At 39.7% G+C, this 24,913-nt stretch overlaps 1 protein-coding gene across 7 annotated transcripts in view; it reads right to left on the bottom strand.

Annotated features, from left to right (window-relative positions):
* The window catches only part of RYR2 (ryanodine receptor 2), a 738,653-nt gene that overhangs the window by 383,852 nt on the left and 329,888 nt on the right, over positions 1-24,913 (bottom strand). For all 7 annotated transcript variants that reach the window (XM_045087357.1, XM_045087359.1, XM_045087360.1 and 4 more), the window contains 4 exons: positions 22,478-22,556; positions 19,338-19,450; positions 11,710-11,809; positions 10,898-10,994 (listed from right to left, as the gene is read on the bottom strand). In XM_045087357.1, coding sequence (XP_044943292.1) covers positions 10,898-10,994; positions 11,710-11,809; positions 19,338-19,450; positions 22,478-22,556 — 389 coding nt within the window. The remainder of the gene's footprint in view (positions 1-10,897; positions 10,995-11,709; positions 11,810-19,337; positions 19,451-22,477; positions 22,557-24,913) is intronic.

Genomic DNA, 24,913 nt, shown 5'->3' with positions numbered 1-24,913 from the left:
GCAGTAGAATATGTAATCAATCATTCCTACATAATAAAACCACAATAAAAACACTGTAGAACCAAAGCCCTGCTGAGTTCCCTGAATGGTGGACACAGCGATTTAATGTATCCTGGTCCACAGGGAGAGGGTAAAGAAGCTCTGTATTCATTCCTTCGCGGAATTCACCTGATACAACTCTTCATCTGACTGGTCTGATTTGTAAGCTTTATAATAAAACTGAAATCATAATTATAGTACTGTCCTGATCTCCTGAATCTAAAGAGATTGGGGAACACCCACATTTGTAGACAGTTGGTAAGAAGCACAGATGGTCTGAGAATCCCACACCCAACTTGAAGCTAGAGTCTGAGATAAGGGCAGTTTTGTAGAGACTTAAGTCCTTAACTTGTATAATCTGGTCACTTTGGGTAGTTAGTGCCAGAACTTCACTCTCCTATACCAATTGGGGTTGAAACAGAAGAGCTCATTTAATCTTGACTATCACACATCATATATAGAAAATTATAGAGATCATTTGAGTTCTAGGTCCTATTTTCTCCCAAAAGATACACTTTTTTGCTTCTGGCAGGTACAGTGGTCAAAGGTCACAAGCAATCTCACATCATCTTAATCCAAACAGCTACTAGTATTATTTAAGGCCAAGTCTGAATACTTGTGAGGACTGGTCTATTTCTGGTTCACCATTGCTTCAAGGGGAAAGCTCTTAGAAAGTGCCTTTCCTCTCGAGGGTCCTGTACCAGCTTTGATCCACTTCCACTCTGATTCTTACCACAGCCCTGCCCACTTCCCTGCTCCTCGATCCACTGCAACCCGTTAGAGAGAAGAGGCTGCTCCAAATGTTAAACTCAATTCTCTGGTCTCCTTGTATTCTGGGAAATTGGCCCCATGTATTTTCACTGTTTGTTTTTTTTGTTATTGTTTTTTGTTTTTTGGGGTTTTTTTTGCTCCCCATTATCTCCAAACAGATTTTAGGGGATGGTTTACCTATTTTAGTTTTTCTCAGGGGTACAATGTTTTGAAATAACCTATCTACTATTATTATCAAAATCACTTTTTAGAATTATCCTTAGAATTATCTTTAAGGTGATCAACATCAGCTTAGAACTAGCTGGAAAGAGAATTAGTGAACTGGAGATTAGGTCAGAAGAATTCAGACTAAAACACTGATGGTTAAGAGATTGGGAAATATAATATAAAAGAGAGAATAAGAAAATATATGGGGAATGATGAATATTGTATCACACATGATAGATGTGTGATCTATCACACAAGGTAGGTAACTGGGTGGCTCAGCTGGTTGGGCATCCAACTCTTGGCTCTGACTCAGGTCATGATCTCAGGGTTGTGAGATCACACCCTGCTTTGGGCTCCAAGCTCAGCTCAGTTTTTTGGTTTTTGATTTTTTTTTTTTGTACTTTTGTTTTGTTTTGTTTATTTGTGTTTGCCTATGGGCATCCATTTGTTCCACCCAAAAGTCTTTTAAGTTGAAAAGTCCCCTCTTTTCTTCTTTTTCTTTCGGAGACAATCTGTCTTTCTCCCTTCTAAGACACTAGACAGAAAAACCTCCTCAAATATAGTCTTTAGGGAATAATAGTCAGGAATATAAGTACCTTGCACAAAACTTAAACTTTCTGTAAAGTCAGAAACCTCCCCTTTGGGGGTGAAAAACACAGGTACCACTAACCGCTTAAATGAGGAGAAATAATGGAAAATTCAGTGAGAAGTCCTACATTAACACCACAGAAACAATTTTCCATGTTGGCAAGTATGTGAATTTTCTAGGAATGTGTAATGTACATCAGGTTGTCAAAGATACCCACAACCACCCTCTTCTTTTTTTGAAAACAACTGTTTCTCAAGGCTCAGCTTCCTACTACAAGAATAGGGATTCTTCCTGTGGAGTTTTGTCAAGGTGCTTCTAATAGAGAAGGCTCTGAGCCCAGGATGTGGGACTCATGGGCCCCAAAGCAGTTAGTTTTCTATCACTCAGGTTGGTGTGCAGATTTAGTAAGACATCTTTTCTTCCCCTCCCTGAAGTACAAGCAGATGACAATCTTTCAGAAATCACCAAAATAATACAAGTGGGAGACCTCTGATCTTGCTGAGTGAGACAGAGTGGCCACCAATGCAAGTATCGCTCTCCTTAACGCTGTTCTCCTTAAACAACCTACAGTAAAGTGCATGGCTTGTTTTCTCTACTTATTTCTTTTGCAAATACGAAAGAATGAGCATTTGTGTGCAGATTCCCATATATGTGTCCCTGTGTTAAAGATTAACAAGAATGAATAATGTGGTCCTGGCTGAAAAATGAATAGATGTTCAACAGAAGAGACTGACCACCAATAAAGATAATAAATGTTACTTGGTGACAAGTGCCATTATTTGTGACAAGTGCCATTATTTGTATGGGACAGTTAAAAACAGTCCTACCACCAACATGGTCCCAACCAAATTAAGTTCAGCTGTGCTGATATGTTACCAGACCCTAGATATTGAAGCTTCATCTATGAATATAATAAGGAAAATAATTAGGTTCACAGAAAAATGACCCACAGACAATTTCTATTTACAGTTGATAGTGAATAGCAGATTCAAACCAATTAGTGGAAAGAAAAGCTTATTTTACTAACTCATATAGGCTAATAAACTTATTGCTTCAAAATCAAAGATCAACAAAGATCCCCACCTTGCTAATCTTCCTCAAAGGGTAGAATGGTAAGAGATGTTGTCTCAGATTTAATTTGTAAAAAGACTGAGATTGGCCACTCTCAGATTAACATTTGCTTCTTCTTGAACGTAATATCAAGATCTTACTAGAACATAAGCTCCTTAAACACAGGGGCTGGCGAAGTTGAGTGTCAGATGCTCAAGCAGTTGTGCTACCCAGGTGTCCCATAAACCAACACGTTTTTTAAAAAAGTATATTTACTTTTTCAGAAGTATTTAAAGAAATGGCCTCTGTTGCATTGATTCTGGCCAGGAGCTGGAAGGGAAGCATTTGCAGGTGAAATACATGCAGAAAATAAATAATTTTGTGGATAGATTAGCAAATTTCAGGCATTTCTCTGTACTTCTTTTGTTATTTTAGGGCTTTTGGTAATATATTGCTTGCACGCTCCAGGCTTGTATCAGTCATGCTGCAAGATTCAACTAATAATACCAAAAATGCCAAAGTGTGGTCCTGCCTTCAAAGAGTTCCCAGGTTCCTGAGGCCAAAAAATACACAATAACACCTTGCAATTTAAAAAAATTCAGTTTATGGGGTGTGTCAGTGGCTCCGGTTGGGTGTCTGCCTCTAGCTCGGGTCATGATCCAGGGGTCCTGGGCCCCATCTGCTCAGCGGGGAGTCTGCTTCTCCCTCTGCCCCTCCCCCTGCTCAGGCTCTATCTCTCTTTCTCTCCAATAAATAAAATCTTTTTTAAAAATTTCAAGTTATCTCTCACTATGCAATAGACTACCACCAAACTTAAAAAAAGAAGAAAAAAAAAAAAAAGACAGGGGCTGGCTCCACTCACTACACGGAGCACACACCAAGATGCCTACAGCATACTAGTTCCTCACTAAGCATTAAAGGAACGGAGTTGAAGTGATGGCAAAGTAGGCCCAGGATTCAAAGGTTATTTCGGAGTGAAATTGTAAGTGTTTGAGTTGACACATTTGTCACAGTAGAATTTGTGCTTCTGCAACACTCCTCCCTGTGCCTACGAGGGTGTTTGGCTGAGCAGCTGAGCCACGGGCAGGTGCGAAAGCAAACTGTCAGAGGAGTGTCTTCATAGCAACAGCGAAACCAAGAAGTAGAGGCCTACCCAGCACTGAACGAAACATGTATTCACTCAGGGGCTGAGCCTGTGAGGATATTTCTATTCAAACTGCTGCACAAGAGAAAACAGGTAGGTTGGGGGACGACACGTCCAAATAAATGTAAATGAATCATCACAGATTAAAAACAGGATCCTTCTACTCCAAATCATTATTATAAAGAACGACGTAAATAGCACTAGAGCAGAAAAACAGCAAAAGAGATGGTGCTGCTTTTGCTTTTCATGCCAACCAGAATATAACCACAAGGGCATTCGGAAATTAAAAAGAAGAGGAAGCTCTTCTTTTTTTTTCCCCCCTGAAAGATATTGCTTATATACCTAGATTAAGCAAATAAATGAGACACGGACAAGTAAAAAATGGTACTAAATTTTGTTGAGGGGGCACCTAGGGTGCTCAGTTGGTTAGGCTTCTACCTCTTGGTTTGGCTCAGGTCAGGATCTCAAGGTCCTGGGACTGAGCCCTGCATCGGGGCTGCAGTGGGGAGTCTCCTTCTGTTCCCGGTCGTCTCCCCATGTGTGTGGGTACTTGGCTCTCATTCCCTCTCATTCTCTCTCGAATAAATAAATCAATCTTAAAAAAATTTTTTTAATTGCAGTGAGAAAATAACTGGAGGATTTCTCCTTTTTTAATGTTGATGTTTTCATTCTTTTGACTCTTTTTCAATGTCCTCAACTTTAAGAGCATCCAACATTTCAGGTCAGGTCCTTTTGTTTCCCCCCATTTTTACTGAAATCCAATGGCTCCAATTCCTATGAATATTTTTAATCTTTGGACTTTGAGGCCCGTGCTTTTTAAAACAGTGCACTCGGGCGCCTGGGTGGCTCAGTGGTTTAAGCCGCTGCCTTCGGCTCAGGTCACGATCTCAGGGTCCTGGGATCAAGTCCCATATCGGGCTCTCTGCTCAGCAGGGAGCCTGCTTCCCTCTCTCTCTCTCTCTGCCTGCCTCTCTCTTCATCTACTTGTCATCTCTCTCTGTCAAATAAAGAAATAAAATCTTTAAAAAAAAAAAAAAAAAAAAAAAAATAAAACAGTGCACTCCAGGCCAGTGCTTCCTTGAGAGGGTGGCTGAAGACCAAGCCAGTTTGCTTGACGAAAACATGCTGAAATAAAGTGCTGAGTTCTCTGTAATCAGCAGGGAGTTTAAGTTTGGGGAGAAGAGTGCACCTGTCTCAAGGGACAAGAGGCAGAGAACAGAAAATACTTCTCTCCTATGTACTTACTCTTCATCCAAACTGCCTAGTAAAGCCATGCTGTTCCCAGACCCAGGCTGCACAGGTACACACAGGCCATGAAGAGGAGGAGGAAAGAGAAGCCCTCACTGGATAACCCTATCTCCTTGATCACTCAGGAGCCCAGAACATGGCTTTATGAGCTTCCTCCTAGGTGGTGACTGAGGGCATACAAATTCTGTAATGGTATTAGTCATCTGATTGTGTACACAGATAGAAACCATGCGTCTCTTCCAAAGCCAGACTGAGAGACATTTCATCCCTGGTACCAAACCCATCTCATGCCTTATCAATTATTTACAACTAAAGCTCATTAAATCATCAGAATATCACAAAAGGGGCAAGGAGACAAAAAAAAAAATACTGTCATGCATGCATATGACCCAGCTTCTGCCCGCTGACTCATGTTCTGGAAAGCAAATGGAGCCTTTATTTCCAGATATTGTCAGAAACAATAACTCAATTGTCTTGAATTTCAAAGTAGCAAAACAGAGCAAGTATGTGCCAACAGTAATGCCTGTTAAGACAGAGTTACAACCTCTCTCCGCTGATTACTGCCTCACTCGAACTCTCTTCTTCCCTCTTCCCTTTCTCCCTCCCTCTAACACACACAGAAACATGGACCCTCTCCATTCCGTTGTCACCCTTTTTTATTTCTTTCCAAAAGCCTTTATCATCACCTTGTAGATTACCAGGGGTGTATCCATATGTGTGGGCATTTACAAATAAGAGCACTTAGGTTTTCACTGTCCCATATCCCTATTAGAATGAAAACTCCTTGAGAAAAGAGACATTGTATCTTTTTTATATCCTACTATAACCCCAGCACCCAGAACATGATGGTCATTTCACAAATTGTTACTGATTGAATAAAACTACCCGTGCACTGCATAGCATTACCTGTTTTAACTTACAAACGATGCTGTTGCGGGAGTGGGGACGATGCCTGGGTGGCTCAGTCAGTTAGGCTTCCAACTCGGTGTTGGCTCATGTCATGATCTCAGAGTCATGGGACTGAGACCACACTGGACTCCATGCTCAGCAGGGCTCAGCAGGGAGCCTGCTTGAGATTCTCTCTGCCCCTACCCCTGCTTTCTCTCTCTAAAATAAATAAAATCTTAAAAAAAAAATACAAATAATGCTATTCAAAAAATATTCCCCTAATACTGTAATTCCCAGTAATATTCCCCTAATCTATCCATTTTAAAACACACTAACTTAGAAGTATGGCATGCTTCATTTAGAGAGTGCATATTCAATGCAAAAGTAAGTGTGTGTGCACATAAAGGGAATGCCTTTGCTGATATTTTAATATGCTTCACATAAAAACAGACAAAAGTAATAAGATGCAATCCAGAGACAAAACCTAGGACAGAAAATACTCCCTACATAAAATATGTCATGCTCGAAATGAAAATTGGTAATCAAATTTCCAGCCTCCAGAATGAAAGCTTATTTTTACGTCAATAATTAAAACACTATGTTGCATCTGACAAATCCCACCAGTTTCTCCTTAATGTATTCTCACTGTCTGAAGAGCCTGAGTAAGAACTAAGAAATTACAATTTAAAGCTACCACTTAAAGTATCTCTCCCTTTTACCCAAATGCTCACAACCCATATAGATGATATGTTTATTGTTATTTAGACAAATTGTAAACTAAGTAGTTTTAGAGCCATAGCTCTTCCTGGAAAAAAAATCTCAAGAAACTTAAAATAAATCTATAGTGCTGCTAGATGTCACAAGAAAGGTCAGAATTCAAACTGTACATGTAAGATGAGCAAGAAGAGTAGAGAAGACCATGAATTTAGTTTAACTTGGGGAGGGCCTCATTTGCCCACTCGATTCCACTTAATTGAATGGGACACCATATGCTCTTCATTCCAAGAGCTTTTATTAATTTTATTTAATTAATTTTATTAATTTTTTATTTTAATTAATTTAATTTAAAATTTAATTAATGAATTAATTTTATTAATTTATTAATTAATCCTCTCATGAGAATGCCTACGTGATCACATCCACGTACAAATCTAAATGCAAGGGGAAATTAAAGGTAACTGTATTGGTCTCTAGAATAATAGAACCCATCCCTGAACTGCATTTTCCACTGCTACAATTACAGTTGTGTCAGTGGAAAGAGGCATGGGCGGGCTGACCGAGCCAGTCAGGAAGAGAGCATTTAGAACCAAAATGTTCCTAACTTACTTGGAGGTAACGGTTACTTCTGGCCATCTGCCCATTTCCAATGCTTCCTATGACAAATCTGGTTTGACCTCAGCTCTTCGACGTTAATAATATGACACAATTAAGGAGCCTAAGCAGATCACAAAGATGGTAAAGGGCTGTGCGGCAAAAGAAATTTTTACATATTTCCCTGGAACTTCTCCAGCTTTCAAGTTGCTGTCCAAAGGTCAAATTATTTTCACTTCTCTGTTTTTAACGAATCAAGAGATATATACATATTCCTAGCTTATCATGCTATTTTTCTCCCCCAGTATGGATTCATATCAATTAAAGAATTTCTGCCTTCAGGCTGAGCTGCCCTTTGCCTCCCCAAGTCACCTAAGGCACCAAAATGACTCCAGATAAGAGCAGAAAGATAAAGAAATTTCTACACCAAGACTTGAAATAATAGCGTGCTTAGTGAATATAAAATTGAAGAAATTATTGTTATCATTCTATGCAAATCAATGCCCAATATCGCCATTTAATCAAGGCAAATGTAACTCTCCTTTCGGAAGCAACAGCCTTAGGGCTCCCGCTGCCTATTTCTGATTCATTTTCTCCTTCGAGTCATGATCTGACATCTATTGAAATCTAATTTAGTCCGTGTAAACATGCTATACAAAGGGCACAAATGGATGTGTTCTTACTGACATCACTTCCTAGAAAGAGCTGTGATGTGCTGAACTGAATACACAATGCGATTAATTTGATATACAAATTAACATTAAATCAAGAATGGTACGCAAAAGGACAGACTTTCACATGTGTGCGAAGAGAAAGTGGGTCCAGAACAATAGGAAAAATATCTCTGAAACGGCCCCTTGTTTTCTCTGCAGTAATAACCAGCTACGTACAGAATCAGGAGAAAAATCCATTCAATAAGAAACACCTACCAAACACACAGTCGCTCTAATGTCCAGGAGATATGGAAAACGGTACTTATTGCCACGGAGCTCAGCTGAGGAAATCCAAGATCTTTCAGACACTGAATAGTCTTATTTGAGAATGAAAACCTTCAACTGTTACAACAAAAACTTTGCTCATTCATTCCTGGCTTCAGAACTTTAGCAACAATCAGGAGCCCTTCCTCACCCCACACCTATGCCATTCAATACAAAGAAGAGAGGATTTTCTTTGCTAGAGTTTAGCTTCTCCTCCTCCAAAGTAGATGCTCTACTAAGCTTTCATCCACATGCCTGGGGGTCCCTCAAATTTTTCCCTATCTGACTAAATGATGCTTTTCTGTTACATAATAATGCCAGCGACAACAGAATCTGTTGACCTCTTCAACTGCATTGAGTACTCTACCTGCTTTTCTTCTTAATCTTCACAACAATCCCACAGAGCTGCAGCTAATATTTAAGCTGCATTTTACAGAGGAGCAAAGCAATGGTTCAAGAAATTCAGGGCCTGCAGTAGGAAGTGGCAGAGCTGAGGCCCAAACCCAGGGCTGTCTATCTCCAGAGACCATTCGTTTAACTACAACTCTCTCTAGTGTCTGTAGAAAGAATAAAGTCTCTAAGAATAAAGTCTCTTTTCTCTTAAAGAATAAAGTCTTTAAGAATCATTTAAGTGTTTGATTTCACAAATCAGGGAATAAAGACCCCCAAAACCAAAACACAACCTCTTTTTGCTCCTACGTCTATATACACATAACACAGCATTTAACACATCTGCCCCTCAAACCTCCTTTGGCGTCCATGACTAACCTCCCTGGTTCTCTACTCAACCATCATGCCAACACTTTCTGGCCCATGTACATCTTAAATGGCAGCATTCTGAAACTCCACCCTTGGGCTCCTCTCTCCTTCATCTATTCCAAGGTTTTATAGACTTTTTTTTTTTAAAGCAATGCCCAGACGGACAAGCACATCCCCTTAATCCCAGCTCTGCCCTCCCTACTTAGGACTCCCGTTCCTTCAACTATCCCCTGTGTGCTTGGGATTTACATCCAAGCCAAGCTTTGTCTAGGTGAAAGACTCAAAAATTCTAATTTCCTGCCTGATGTCCCACAGACCCTCTGTACTCACCGCTGTCCAAACTTTAACTCAACAGTTGTACAAAATATGTCTCCTACATCCTTAGTACTGTGTCTCTTCACTCAAATCAGAAACATCAGGACACCTGTGGATCAGATACATTCCCTCACAGTCCAGAAGTTCACCCCTAAACCAGTCAATACGACCTAACATGTCGCTGGTCCGGGTAGATGTCTCCATTCTGATGGCCACTCTCCAGGGCAACTTTCTCCCCTCCCCCCCCCACAAATACCTAAAAACAGCCCTGTCCTAATTGGCTTCCCTGATCTGGACTCTCCTCATCTTTGACTGATGCTCCTCCTGCGCGTCAGATCTACCTATTTCTTTTACAAGGGACCTGACCAATTCACCCTCGTGCCACACTCCTTCCTAACTCCCTCAGAATAAAAAGCCCATCCAGGGGAATGGCACCAAGGATCCTTCAAAAGCTGACCACACTGGTCCCTCTTGTCTAGTTTCCACCTCTGATTCTATCCTTCCTGCGGTCACTCTGGGGAAGGATGCTACTCCCAGAACACGCTGTCATCCCCTTGAGTCTTATGTTTATTCTTCTGCTTGGAATTAAGTCCTCAAACCAATTGCCTTTTGAATTCCCTCTTGTCTTTTATTCAAACCCTACAACACCATCGACATCCTCTTCCTAAACTAGCATAAGGAGCATTGTTTTGTTGACAGAGTTTTCCAGGCTCTGCATTTCACTGGTCACTATAAGCCAGGTCTGTCTGGTCAGAGAGGCATGACTAAACCTCAGGTCCCCAAGGGACTTTCCCCAAGGTGCAACAGCTAGTTAAATGAGTATTAACTTTCCAAATGTTCTCTAAGTTACCAAAAATAAATATGTGTAATAGTTACCGCTCTATGATGTTAGTATTATGAACAATGTCCATTAAAAGAATTGAAAGCCTGTAATAAAACATCTAGACAATGCCTTCTCCTGCAGTAATCCCTTGTGTGTTCAACTCACAATTCACCCACCAATTCCTCAAGCAAAGCAGAACATTCAAATCACCCTAAACATCTTATGGCTTTGCACTATTTGTGCACTTTTCCCAGTAATTCCATTAACTTCAGTCTCCACCCAATGCCACCAAATATTAATGTGAGAGAGGTATTATAATTATGTAATGTATTAGGAAGAGTGGTCCATTTCATTATGTATGTATATAAGTGGGAGGTAATAGAAAAAGGTCCTGAACTTCTGTGCTGTTTGAGAACTCTGACTTTGAAACTGAATTTGAGATGAAATATGCCAAAAAGAAAAATTAATCAAAACTAATGAACATTTAAGGAAGTTGTAAGTAGTTTAATGTGTTCACTCCTTCTGCTCTGTATATTTTAGCCAATACTTCTGATCATGTTTTATTTTTACAAAAATTTTCAGCAATTCTATCAAGTAATAAAAATAGAACATAAGAGAAAACTTCTAAAGAGGCCAACACATGGATCCCTTCAGTGGATAGAGGAAGTGTTAGTGGACCACTTTCTATTATGTGGATGACCTGAACAGACATATCCTTCAATGACCATACCAAGGCAAGGAAGTGCAAGGCTTAAGGTGCAGGGCTTGGTACCAACCTCCGCTGCTCTTCCCCGTGTTCTCCTGAAGGGACAGTGAGGCATTCATCCATGTGTCCGTGCAGCAACCTGAGGACGTCACCACCAATTAGATACCCTGTAAAGATTCAATTAGTCACATTTGAGCGGTCATGGTCAGATGCTGAAAGCCGAACAGATCATCTGGTCCCATCTTCTATTTTCACAGACAGAGAAACAAAAGCTTAGTGAGGTTTCAATGCCTGGCCCAAATCACAGAGAAGAATGGTGCCACCTGCTTGCCACCTCTGAACTCACGGTTCCTGAGTCCCACAGGTAGTCACGTCCCCACTAGAAAACACAACCTCAACCCCATAAAATCCTCCCTTTCATATACAAGAATGTGTAGGATCAGACTGAACCTGCATAAATGAGAACAATCAGAACATAAATGCAGATGTTTCCTAAGAAATCCTGATGCATAAACACTACTGTGATCTGGCTCTAAGTCACCCAACCGTGGACGATGAGAAACCTCAATGTTAGCCTAACTCAGCAACACCCTGAGGCCAAAACACTGGAGTGAATAACATCTACAAGCTCACACATAAAGCCCACACAAATAAGCAAAAGCTGCAGCAGTAGCAGAAGAATAGAAAAAAAAAGATCAATGTTCACACAAACTTCACTTCTAAATAGCGATTTAACTGAGATTCTTAAATGTCACGTATCTGCATTCTGGAAGGGTCTAACACAAAATGCTCTAATTAACAACCAGCTCATTATTACAATTCCAGAGATGACTGTCAACTGTGCAGCTGGGATGAGCCCTCTCACAGAAGTGGAGTTTTTACCTTGGGCGGCTTCGCTTCCTGAGCTGATAGGGGCCACGCTCCAGAGAGTCTGCTGGAAAGCAGCGTCCACGTGTAAGCTTCCATTGCCGTAAGACAAATGCTGCAGAAGAGGCAAAAGGAGACATCTCTTCAGGTGCTCGGGAGGCTCACTACGTGAGTGCTGGAACCTAACACTGCAGACTGGGAAATGTCCACAGACGGCATCTATTTCAGTCCTGTCACTGAATCATTGACAGACTAGTAGAAGGAACATCAGAGCTCCTATTTGACTGCAGGCATTTTTAAACCTCATTCTAAGCAACTCATTGGGAAATGCAAACAAGACTAGGAAAATAAACGTGTTAAGACAGACTAATTTGTTTTAAGGTTCGTTGATGGACAAAAATGTTCAGGTAGTGGGCACTTATCATTGAAACTGTAATTAAGTGTCCTACATATCACACTGTGACAGTTTTTTGATGGTGAGGTAGGTAAAATCTACTTAGTTTTATCGGGTCCTCTGGGAACTTTTATCTGCAATTTGATATAACAGCCATTAGGTGGCAATGTTTCCTAATACGCATCTCAAACCGGGGCGCTGAATTTCCTCCAAAATTCAGATATTACAAATTTCAGATTTTCCTTCTTAAAAATAGAAATGTGCGAAAGTAATAACATATTTCCTATGTCCGAGCACCATCATATATGAGTTATCAAATGATTAGTAAAGAAAAACAAAATTACGAGTACAGCCAAATATGTGTTGCTCATTTTACTAATCAGTGCTTCGTTGCCTCTAGAGTTTCAAAGAGACACAGAACAACCACATTTTCCTTAGAGTCATCTCAGTAAACACCACCAATATTCCTGTAATGTTTCTGCAACACCTCTCCAAAGCTGATGACAGCCCAAGCTTTTAAAGTCTTTAACTGTACTAGATTTTCCCCTGAAATCTGACCCTCTAGCTTAGATGAAGAGCGATTACAGTCACACTTCCATACTCCACAGGTTGTTCAAGACCCAACATTCTCTTGCTGAAACATACCATTCTCAAGTCACTAGTAAAAATAGGTATTTCACCATCTTTCTCTTAGGAACAAAAACCAAAGGAAGTTTTGACCTTTCACACATATACATCCATCTTATCAATAATCTTTCTAATCAATAAAATTAAAAGTTTACCAGTCGATGCATCAGATTTAGCAATCACTTGCTCTGACCCCCCTGCTCCTCTCAAGGAGATAGGCCTGTTTACAACCCCTTAAACTGAGCCTGTCCCACTGCCACAAAATCCCAGCTGAGATTTGGTCATTCAATTCTTCCCCAGTATTAATATTATTTAACTATTTACAAATAAGTCGTATGCGCTCTGCTTCCGCAACCAAGAAAAATACAAGTTCCTTCAAAGCAATCATCACACGACATCATTGTTCTGTGTATATTTCTTCCCCATTTCATAAGCGATTAGAAAGAGGTTCACGACTATATACCCACATTGAACAGCACTATTCACTAAGCAAGTACATGGAGAAGCCAACCAAACCTTTAGAATCTAAGTTGTACAAACCAAAAAAAAATTTCTGAAGTTATTATATAAATATTCCTATTTCAATGATCTGAGTTAAAATAACAGCACACACACACACACACACATCCATATGGATTTTCCCAAACCATTACAAGACAATTCAAAACGATTCTATTTTTACATTTAAATTCGAGTGAAAGTTCATACCCCATGACGATAAATGCCATTATTTGTTAGTTCACCATGTTTCACGAACATGTTGTGTAGGAAGCCTGTGTTAAATAGTAAGGGAACACCTTCTCTGGACCCTGAGGGTGCTTGTCATAGGGATGGGAAGGGAAAATATATAGGCAAAATGCTACAAGGCAGCATTTTTTTAAACTGTTAGGTGAAATGTAATCAAAATGCTACAGGAATGGAGAAAAAAGAACACTTTAGCCAACCTAATGTGAACATGGTTCGTCACACAGAACCTTGAGGATAGGCAACATCTGCACCAGAGATGTATTTCGGGTGGGATAAGGGCTTTGAGGGGTCAGTAGAACTGTGTGGTCTGGTATTTAGAGATATCGTCCTCAAGTAAGTTTGTACATACACTGGATTTGGGAATGTGTATTAATAATGAATGATAAGGCACTAAGTAGAAATGTTTAAAACGTGCCAAAATTTTTCCGAGACAATTTACATTTTGTCAACAAGCTTGGAGATTTTCACTTTTAATATATTAGAAACCTCATAATGGAAAGTGGCCTGGACCTCTCTAGCCCTTCAAGATGCTCTGATGGAGAGATATGGGAACATCAAATAGAGAGCTTCACCTGTGGGGCTTAGAGCACATGCTCAGAACACAGTGAGACATGGATCTGCAGAGAAGTCAGGTACAAGGACCTGTACTTCACAAAATATGGAGCCACTGCTATGGGAAAGAAAATAATGGGGTGTAGAGGTGGGTTAAGATGCAATTTTCAAATCCTACATAAGCCGAGATATAAATACTACATATGAGAGGATCATAAAAGTATGAAAATTTCAGTCAGAGAAAGTCCAAAAAAATTTCAAGTTTATATTACACTGTATAAACTTATCTACATAATGCTCATTCTTCTCAAGAAAATATTCTCCAGGCCTTATTATTTTGGAAGCTTCTCATTAATTTTGCTGCTTAAACAGCAAAGGGAAGTCTGAGGAAGAACAACATCGGGTCAGGCCTGTCACATTAAATACTCAGGATGCAGTAACAATTTCAGTTACTAAAAGGAAGTCCTCCTTAAAGCAAAAGAGATGTTGGCCGAGGTTGAAAGCAAAGTGGACCTTAGGCTGAAACATGTAACTACTCTAGAATTTACATACCATGGGAGCATCAACCCATCAGCAAAGGTCACCTTGACCTTTCTGTTAGTGACTCTCAAGATCTAATGACCACAGGAATCAGTAGAGGATCTGTCAACAAACGCAGATTTGAACTCAGAAGTGGAGGCAACCAAGGCTGCGGTGGTCCCAGAACGGTGTTTTGGGGAACAGGACATTCTATGATCAAAGCACAAAATCTCAGAAACAGGATATTCTAAATAATCAGAACTCCACTTTGGTAAATTTTAGTTTTCTTTGTAATCCTGAGCATCTATTTTGTGCTTTTTAAAACCTTACAATCTTGGAACACTGCATCAAAAACTAATGATGTAAAAAACAAAAACAAAAACTAATGATGTATTATTGTATGGTGACTGACATAACACAATAAAAAATTTTAAAGAATAAAATAAAATGAAACCTTACGAAGACAAGCAGTCAATAGGCTTTCTAAGGTTGCCCACGGAGTCTTCAACACAAAAATTTCTTTAGACTATCTGAATTCAACCCTTATCAGATGCATTTGTTCAACACATCTATTTCTCTGAGCATCAGGCACTTGGGCCCTGGTGAGCAACATTCTGGATAAATTACCATCCAGTGACAGGGAACACAAGTAAGCAAGACATATCACCACACGAGCTTCATTTATTTTCTTCTGAGAAAAAAATGAGGGGCACAGAACAGACACTCTTTCCATGTGTAATATCCTACGCTTCCATCACCTGAGCCCCAGAGAGAAAAAAAGGAAAAGGCTCACATTAAATAAATAAATAATGCACTGGTTGATGCCATCATTAGCTTGGAAATATTTATGGTCACGGTCCTTCTTAGCTATAGATATTTTTATGCAACTTGAGGCAATTCAGCAACTTATTCTACCACCAAAACACCTAGCATCTCTTATCAGAAATTCAGAGATGGGGCGGGGAAGAGGTACGGAAATTCTTAGGAAGCCCGAAAGAGTCTTCTTCACGTATCTGTCATCACTCTTTAGATCGTGGGGCTCTGTTCTTCCTTTCAGACGTTTGTTTGGCAATGTTCTCATGGATCTTAAAAACAAACAAAAAAACCCTATTTCTATAGGTGACCTAATTAAGAAAAAATTAGTCAAAACAATCAACATTTCCAAGCAGGCAATCTAATCCATGGACTGAAGACTTCTGTGCATACCAGGCTGATTTTACATCTTTCTAAATCAGTAAAGCTTGTTTTGTATGCTTTACCTTGTCTTGTTTAGTTTGAAATAGATTCACAGTCAGAATACCTACTTGACCATGTTTTCTCTATTTTAAATTGTCTATTTCTCTTATATTTAAGCTGCTTTGCCCAAGTCTTCTTGAAAAAACAAGTAGTCCAATAGGAGCAAAGGAATTTCTTTGTCCTTTCGGATAGCCCTACAAAGGAGATTAAGATATCATTCTATATTAGAATACGAAATAGCCAGATGAGAAAGGACAGTATTTGGATGAGTGATTTACAACCATCTCTAGGAAAAAGACTCATTATTCCTGGGAAATCATGCAGGGAGGTCCAACTTATAAAGCAGAGGAGGACGGAGCCTGGGGGCTCCCAGTACCCAACACAGCACCCTCGCCCGTCCATGAGGCACCTCTGCAGAGCACAGGCTGCAAATCAGTCACTTACAGTCCATCCATTTTAACCCAGTTAGCACCCCAACAGTTATGAGCTATAGTAGAGTACCAAATGCACATTTTGATGGTTTAACCTCAGCTCATCACTGCTCCTGGATGAAAAACAGATCAAGGTCAATGGACACCAATGACAAAAAGTCATAAAATCAATGACTAGAAATATTTATTTAGAATAGTTGGTTATAAGGACTGTGTTTTTCAGCCAAAGTTCTTAACTTGTTTCCTTTGAAAGACACCAGCGACTTCTCAGAATGTGAACCTGGCTTTCCAGGACAAGCCTTTATTTAAAATCAGCTACCTACTCCCTTCATGCTCCCTTTCTGATTTTCTCTTCTGATTAAGTTATCTGCCTTTTCCTTAACCTTTCTCAATAAGTACAAACCTTCCAGGTAAATAGTGGCGGTAACTCATAAGCAATTCTTACATGTACCATTCAAGGAGCTACAAGTCTTGCTTGGATCAAAGCATTTAATCCTGTTAACACCTCTGTGAGCCAGATTTATCATCACCTTACTGCAGATGAAGAAACTGAGGGTTTTGCAAAGTTATGTGATTGGCCCAGGATCATATTTACACCAACAAACAAAATATATAGACACACAGCCCATTTTTAGTTATCCAGTTGTATGTAGATTATTCCAACTGCTATAGTCCAAAGACCTTTAACTCCGGCACTTCTTGCCTGTATGTACTTTCTCTAGATCCTTCTAATCAACCACAGTGGCAACATGAGATTATAATTAATTAACCATATCTGTATCTTATACCCTAAACAGTAACACATACTTACTGCCTTTGTAATATTCTCAAACATTGCCCTAGGTGTTTGGTTCATTTCTTCCACTAGTTCTTTGACGGTAGTAACCACACACAATGTGCCCTTGGTCCTTCCTGTACTTTCTACGACATGCTAGGTGCTCAGAGATGAGCACTATAAGCACTGAGTCTGTTATCCAATGAAAGAGAAATCTTAACAGTCTGGTTGGCCACTGTGTGTAGCTCTCAAAGAGGTTACCAGAAGAGGAACTTGCATAAAAGGGCTAAAAGGGGAGGCGCCTGAGTGGCTCAGTGGGTTGAAGCCTCTGCCTTCAGCTCAGGTCATGATCTCAGGGTCCTGGGATCAAGACCCGCATCAGGCTCTCTGCTCAGCGGGAAGCCTGCTTCCCACCCCCTCTCTCTGCCTGCCTCTCTGCCTGCTTGTGATCTCTGTAAAATATCAAATAAATAAATAAATAATCTTTAAAAAGAAAAAAAGGGGGCTAAAAGGTATCTCGAACATAACTTGTGGATTTCATTAATCATGAGGTTTATTGATTTCTAAAAGCAAGAGAAGGTGAGCCTCATGCATTAGGATTATTGGTCTTATTTGTATAGTGCTTTTTCAATCAAACCATATTCAAATTCATTATCTCATTGCTTCATCCCAGGAACCTTGTGTTAAGTATAATCATCATCATGTTGCAAGTGAGAAAGCTAGAATTCAGGCAATTACACGCCTCTCTCTGAAAAGTGGTAGCAGAATTGATTCGAGAAGCCACAGCCCTGGTGAGATTGCCCATTTTCTACTCCTTCAGTGGAAAGTACAAGTCATATGACAAAAAACATGCATGGTTATATGCCAAAATCAAAATAAGATCTGTAGATCTTTAAAAGCATTCATGGACTATTTTTAGCTGTTATTGGTTTCCATGTAAAATACAACTCAAAACGTCTATCTCCTGATCAAGACATACAGCACCTTAATGCACAGCATATGCACACAGCAAGGGCTTAATAAATGCTTATTTGACAAATTGACACACTTGTCCTAGAAATGTGGAGGGTGCCTGTTTCCACCTCCATTGGTTAAGAGACAAAAGGAGAGAAATGCTCCAGGCCTCCCTTTAGCAAGGCAATGTTAGCTGTTCCATTTAATACTCCCTGTCAGTTACAAGAACACTGTTTCATCATTTCCCTGTCTTATTACCTCTTTCCACAATGCAAGTAAAACAAAACTGTTCTTTTCTCAAAACTGGAACTAAATGGGTTGGTAAGTGAAAGTGACTTCCAATACCCCCAAACCCAATTGAACTCCCATATTCATGGAGCAGGGGGTACCAACTACCTACTTAATCCTAAATTCATTACACATAAATAATATTCTGATTTATGCCAGTCGGAATACACTTTCTATAAATCAGTCTGTGCTTAACTGAAGCAATGTTTTACTTCTGATTTTTATTTCAATTATCATCCACTATGGTGTTTGGAATTTTTTTTTATAGAAATAGACATGTAATACCCCCATTTATACCTGTTCACTTTCTTTCTTTTTTTTTTTTTTTAAGATTTAAGTAATCCCTTACACCCAAAGTGGGGTTTGAACTCACGACCCCAAGATCAAGAGTCATATGCTCTACTGACTGAGCCAGTCAAGCGCTCCTATTTGTCTAATTACTTTTTCAACCTTAAAATAAAAAGAATATTTTGCACTGGCTTCCTTCATACTCCGATTGACTTCACCCTTCTGCAAACTTTGGTCCAGGATTATTCTTTGGCAAAAGTTCACTAAATAAATTAAGTTAAGTCAAATATATCATGGCCTCGCCACAGAAATAAAATACACTTATGAAGTTGAAATAAGACCTTCTTCTTCCCTTCTCCCATTGCTAACCCCTGCCCTCTGAAAAAATGTCGTGTAGATGAGAGAGGGAAACTCATTGTGTCCATTTCTCTTTTCTCAACAGGTACGAGCTTCTCGTATAACCACCTGCTTTCATAGATGTCAGAATTGGTACTCAGAACCTCCTTAATATAGCCTTCTTCACTGGTCCACAGAATTTTGAACTCCTGATTCGACCGCATTTCCATGCCGTTGGTACAATAATCTAAGAACAGGTGCTCTCAGGCTCACAAAGACACGAGCGAACGGTACCAGGGAAGCCTAAACCTGGGAAACCGCACTTCCACAAAGGTCACATTATTCCCCTACTTAGGGAGTTATTTGTCACTTGTCAAGAAGAGATACGGACTTATCTCTAAGTAAATTCCCTAGATCCTTCGCAGTCTACAGAGAAAGCAGGATTGGCCTGCACTTGATCCCACTGCCAAACACATGACCGCATGGGCCCACTTACCAGGTACCGCTCAGAGGACACACTGACCAAGATGAGGTCATCTCCGACCCGAACCTTCTCTCCTTCCGACCGCTGCTTGGAGGCGGGATGAATGGTCCACCAGCAAGCCTCCCCTGCAGGATGAACACAAAGAGGCACCTCTCACTATGAAATCTGTCTTTCTTGCCAGCAGCTCCAAAATGAAAGAGGAAAATAAAACAAGGCTTCCAAATCAGTCTCCTGACAAATGAATAAAACCATCCTTCCCACAGCTTCCCGAAGTTTGAAACTGACAGTAAATTCATCTTGCAGACCACGAAAATCAAAAGACTGAGGCCAAATTAACTCAGGATAAAGACATACTGAAATGCAAAGATTCTCCTCATGGAACCCCGCTGTGGCATTTTGCAAAGTGAGGTTTGGTGTCTTCCCCCCTCTAAAAAGCTATTTATGCTACCATTAGGCCAAACTTACCAGTCATGCTGACCTTCCTGCATTCTTTACATAATCCCATGTTCACTGCTCTCTGTACAAATATCTAGTTTTCTGGCACATGATTTTCAAAAGGACTTGGGGTGTTGTAATGCAACAGTTGTGTTGTATCAATTTTAAAACTCTGTACTTGTGGGAGATACAGATTAAAAATAGATACAGTGTTGTCACTGAAATTTTACTATTCTGTGCCTTGTTTTTATTCTTTATTTTAATGGGTGGTAGTTTCCACTAAACTAAGGGTAAAATTATATAAAAGAATCCTACTATAGAAGGATACATTATAAAAATAACTGGGTACACATTAAATCAAATAATTTTTTCTAGAACTAGTCGAGCATAAGCCTCCTGAGCCACATAACAATTCATTCTCCAGGCCCATTAGCTACAGTATAAATTTATATAAACAATTCTTCAACCTGTTTATAGTTCCTTTTAGAATGCAAATGCAAGCTCTATCCAAAAATGAGAATAGTTTTTCGGTGGTATCTGTTATCTAATACTTACTCCATCCCTTTCACCAGCTTTATTGTTTTTCCCTAATACTTGGTTTTTTTCTTCTTTGCTAATTCCCCAATGCCAGAATATAAGTTTCGTAACAGCAGGAATTTTATGTGTTTTGTTCATTGGGGTTTCCCCAGCTCCTACTAGCATACTACAGGCACTAAATAAAAATTCAATTTGCATAAATGGGTAAATTAATCATCCAGTAACATTTCTCAAGCATTCTTACAGCCAGTCTGCAATGAACCCTGGGATGCTTTTCTTAGACAAACCATAGTCCTACCTGAACGTCACCTTACAGGACTCATTATTCATTCAATTCACATTTTTAGAGTTGCAGGGAGTTTTCATTCATTTACTCAAACAATTATAAAGCACCCACTATTTGTCAATCATTGCTCTAGTAGCTGGGGATGCATCGATAAACAAGGAAGAAAAAATCATCTGCCTTAGGAGTTTAATTCCGATCAAAGCACATAAGAAATAAGAAATATGATAATAATGCAGCAATTCAGATGAAGTAAAAAGCTATGGGGAAAATAGTAGTATAAATGGATCAGACGTAGGCAGAGGGACCTCATTTTGTTGTTTTGACTTATATAATCATCTCAGTGTATGAAAACAAATTCTAGATCATGCATGTTCTTTACTCCTTTTGAGAAAGAGAACTGAAGACTTTTTCATCTAACTGTTGCTGAAGGATATCAAAAGAGAAAAATTTTTTTAACAACTAGCAAAGACACAGAGGAATGACTGAGCTTCTATAAAATGAAATAAAAATCAAAAATAGTATTTATCTTGGGGAGCCTGGGTGGCTCAGTTGGTTAAGTGGCTGACTCTTGGGTTCAGCTCAGGTCGTGATCTCAGGGTCCTAGGATGAGTCCCATGAGGGGCTCTGCACTCAGGGGGGAGTCTGCTTCTCCCTTGCCCTCTGCCCCTCCGCCACTCTCCCTCCCTCTAAAATAAATAAATAAAATCTTAAAAAAGAGAGAAAAAGAAAATAATACTTATCTTTTTGGTGTCTAGAATTCTGGAATTTTCATGCATAATGATGTACTGGTCTCTTAAGAGTTAATTAGGTTGGTGACTATTACTTTATTTTTATCCATTTGTTGTCTCAAAACTATAGAGTACAAGAAAGTATTTTTTAAAGATTTTATTTACTTGAGAGAGAGAAAGAGAGCAAGAGAAAGCACGAGTTGGGGTGGGGGTGGCAGAGGGAGAGGGAAAAGCAGGATCCCAGCTGAGCAGGGAACCCAATGTAGGACTCGATCGCAGGACTGCTGTATCACAACCTGAACCAAAGGCAGAGCTGAGCCAAAGGTAGATCCTTAACTGACTGACTCACCCAGGCTCTCCTGGGAAAGTATTTTTTAAAATACGAATAGGAAAAAAATAAAACAAAATACGAATGGGGGTAGATGTGGGGGCAAAGCTTGATCCCACCTCTGAAAGGAACTACTTAATAGGAGTTGGTCTATTGCCCTCCTTTTATTTCTACTTGGTCTTTTACTTATTTTTAATTCTAAAAGCCATGCATGCTCATTGTAAAAGATTAAATAATCACATTGAACATAGCTGTATAAAATGTAACAGAATAAAAAATAGGGCCCCTGTCCTCCTATTTCGATTTTCTGAAAGGATAAATGTGTTTATGTATACATTTTGGTTCGAAATATAAAAATACATGTATATTCAGACAGATCTGTAGCCCTCTGGACACAGAAATGAAGCACTTTCATTTTCTATCTTTTTTGTCTCAATAGTGATATTAAGTATGTTTCATTTTTTAGACAAACTATTTTTAAGATAAAAGAAAAAAGAGGTTTGCAGGCTATTTCACAAGCAGATCAGTGCACACTAATACAGTTAACAGCCAGTAAATCCGGTAATAAGTATGGTTTTTCTAGCCAAATCCCTAATAAGAATAAGGTCTGAGATACAATTTAAACATCCAGCTAATTACATGGCAATGACAAACTAACAGGAACAACATACACTTCCTTCTTCTACTAAAAACTTTCCTTAGAAAGGCATTCATTTTTGTCTTCCTGACCCCGAACATAAGAACATTTATCTACTATATCTCTATATCTTACATCTTCCAGTTCCATCCCTGCCACATTCTCTTGGAACGCAGCCTCTTCCGGGAACAAGGTACTCACCTGTTGTGTCCTCTTGCAAGCCAACATCAAAGGCCAGTTTATCAGTTGAAGACCGGGAGGTGGACAGGCAGCACAGATACTAGAAGATACAGAATCAGTCGTTGTCACTGAGCATTTTTAGTCCCATGGGGGTCTAACTCTGAGTTTGCTACCAGTAAATCTCTGCTCTATCAGTCTTCTCCTTCACATCTGGACGCTTCTGTGCAAAACCCAGGTTCTTCATCAGGAGGTGGAACAACACTTAAACAACATTCAGTAGGAGATGAGCTCCCCCCTCCCCACACATGAACAACTGAGGAAATGTGTTCTGTTGGTAGAAGATGACACCTAACTGGGGATATGTCTGTACATCTCTCGCTGTATGAGGTATTCATGATCCTAAGCAGAAATACAACCTGATCTGACAGTTGGAAATCTTCCTTCCCACCAGAAATTTGAAAACAATTCACTCTCATCTTCTAGTTTCATTTTCATTTTTAAAATCTTAACTCTCTGAAATCCATCTGGAATTTATTTTGTTGTGCAGCATGTGACCTCACTCCAGTGAGATTCTCTCCCGTGTGCCTGTGTGTAGGTTTCCCCAAGAACAATCCAGTTCTTGCAACACCATCATCTCCTTACATCTCCCCCTCCTCCTTCAGTTTCCTTAACTGTATTGTTGGACATGAAGTTTAGGATAAGTCAGTTGAACTCCCTTAACCCCATTCCAACTTCAAAAACCTTGGTAATTGGTGTAAGAATGAGGACACAAGCTGGTGAGGAAATGGAGAAAGGGAAACCCTCTTAAACTGTTGGTGGGAATGCAGGCTGGTGCAGTCACTCTGGAAAACAGTATGGAGGTTCCTCAAGATTTTAAACATAGAGCTATGACCAGCAATTGCACTACTGGGTATTTACCCCAAAGATACAGATGCAGTGAAAAGAAGCAGCAATGTCCACAACAACCAAACTGAGGAGCCGAGATGCCCTTCAATGGAAAAATGGATAAAACAGATAAAAAAAGATGTGATATCACACACACACACACACACACACACACACACACACACACACACACACACACACGATGGAATACTATGCAGCCATCAAAAAAGAACTCTTGCCATTTGCAATGACGTGGATGGAACTAGAGGGTATTAGGGTAAGTAAGTCAATAAGAAAAAATTTTGGAGACAAACCATGAGAGACTCTTAATCTCAGGAAACAAACTGAGGTTTGCTGAAGGGGAGGGCAGTAGGGACGGGGTGGCTGGGTGATGGACACTGGGGAGCGTATGTGTTGTGGTGAGTGCTGTGTGTTGTGTAAAACTGATGAGTCACAGACATGTACCCCTCAAATAAATAATACATGTTAATAAAAAAATTTTAACTAAGACTAGGCAATGAAGGAAGAAAAAAAAAAAACGAGAACACAAGGATGAACATAGCATGAGCTCAAGATACACTACCATCCACAGCAACGAGTGCGCTGTCAGCAAGAACAGGAGCCCTGCAAAGAGTAGTCAGAGCCAATTCCAGGCACCGAGCAAGCCCAGATCTCCCAGAATCACTGGACAAATAATGCAAAGTCTAGAAAAGTCTTATGGGAAACTGGTCCATCCACCTCAGTGGGTGTCTGAGTGTGAGAAGGGAGGAGATGAACCAATCAGGGGACAGATGTGCTGATATATTAAATGGAAGTCAGTGTCACTGGGATATAAATCAAATTCACCTGGAAAGTCCAATTTCTGTCGCTTGACGACAAAACACTGGCTCCTAAGGTTATAGAAAGATATTGAGGGTCCCAGTGTAGAAATGTGAGCCTGACCTTGAGAAAGGCTGCCTGAGATTTACAGACTTTAGATGTAAACATATTAAATGTCTGCTTTTATCCTATTAAAGTCTTCTACGATATTTTGCAATAATATTACAGTACTAGGTACTGTGACTATTAACACATTTTCTCGTCCAATAATGTTCACAACAACTATGAGGTAAGTACCATAATTATTCCACTAAACGTTCATTAAGTTCCATAAGGACAAGGACACGATCTTCTTCACAACAATATACAGCCTCTTGAACAGTGCATAGCACACAGTAGGTGCTAAATAACATTTAAATGAATAAAATATTAAAATGCAATTAGAGACTCCAAAGAGTTCTCCAAGGCTGAACAGCATATAGGAAAGTGAGCCTAAACCTAGATCTACTGACCAAGTCCAGGCTCCTAACGCAATACGTATAAAGGGTACTTTTCTTAAAACAGTCCCTTATGTTTATTATTTCATGTTTTTTTCGTGTTTTGACTGGTATTAGAAACAGAATTCTTTCCATGAACTTTTAATGCACTATTGCTCTATGTAACTGTATTTACATATTTATCTAGTATCCAGCCTCTTTACTAGAGTATATGCCTTAATTTTATTTCGTATCTTGCTGTGTCAGCCAAGATTTC

The sequence above is a fragment of the Mustela putorius genome, unplaced genomic scaffold (assembly GCF_011764305.1).
Source record: "Mustela putorius furo isolate JIRA1106 unplaced genomic scaffold, ASM1176430v1.1 tig00001118_pilon_pilon_pilon, whole genome shotgun sequence".
NCBI lineage: Eukaryota > Metazoa > Chordata > Mammalia > Carnivora > Mustelidae > Mustela > Mustela putorius.
This window is presented reverse-complemented; position numbering and strand designations above follow the sequence as displayed.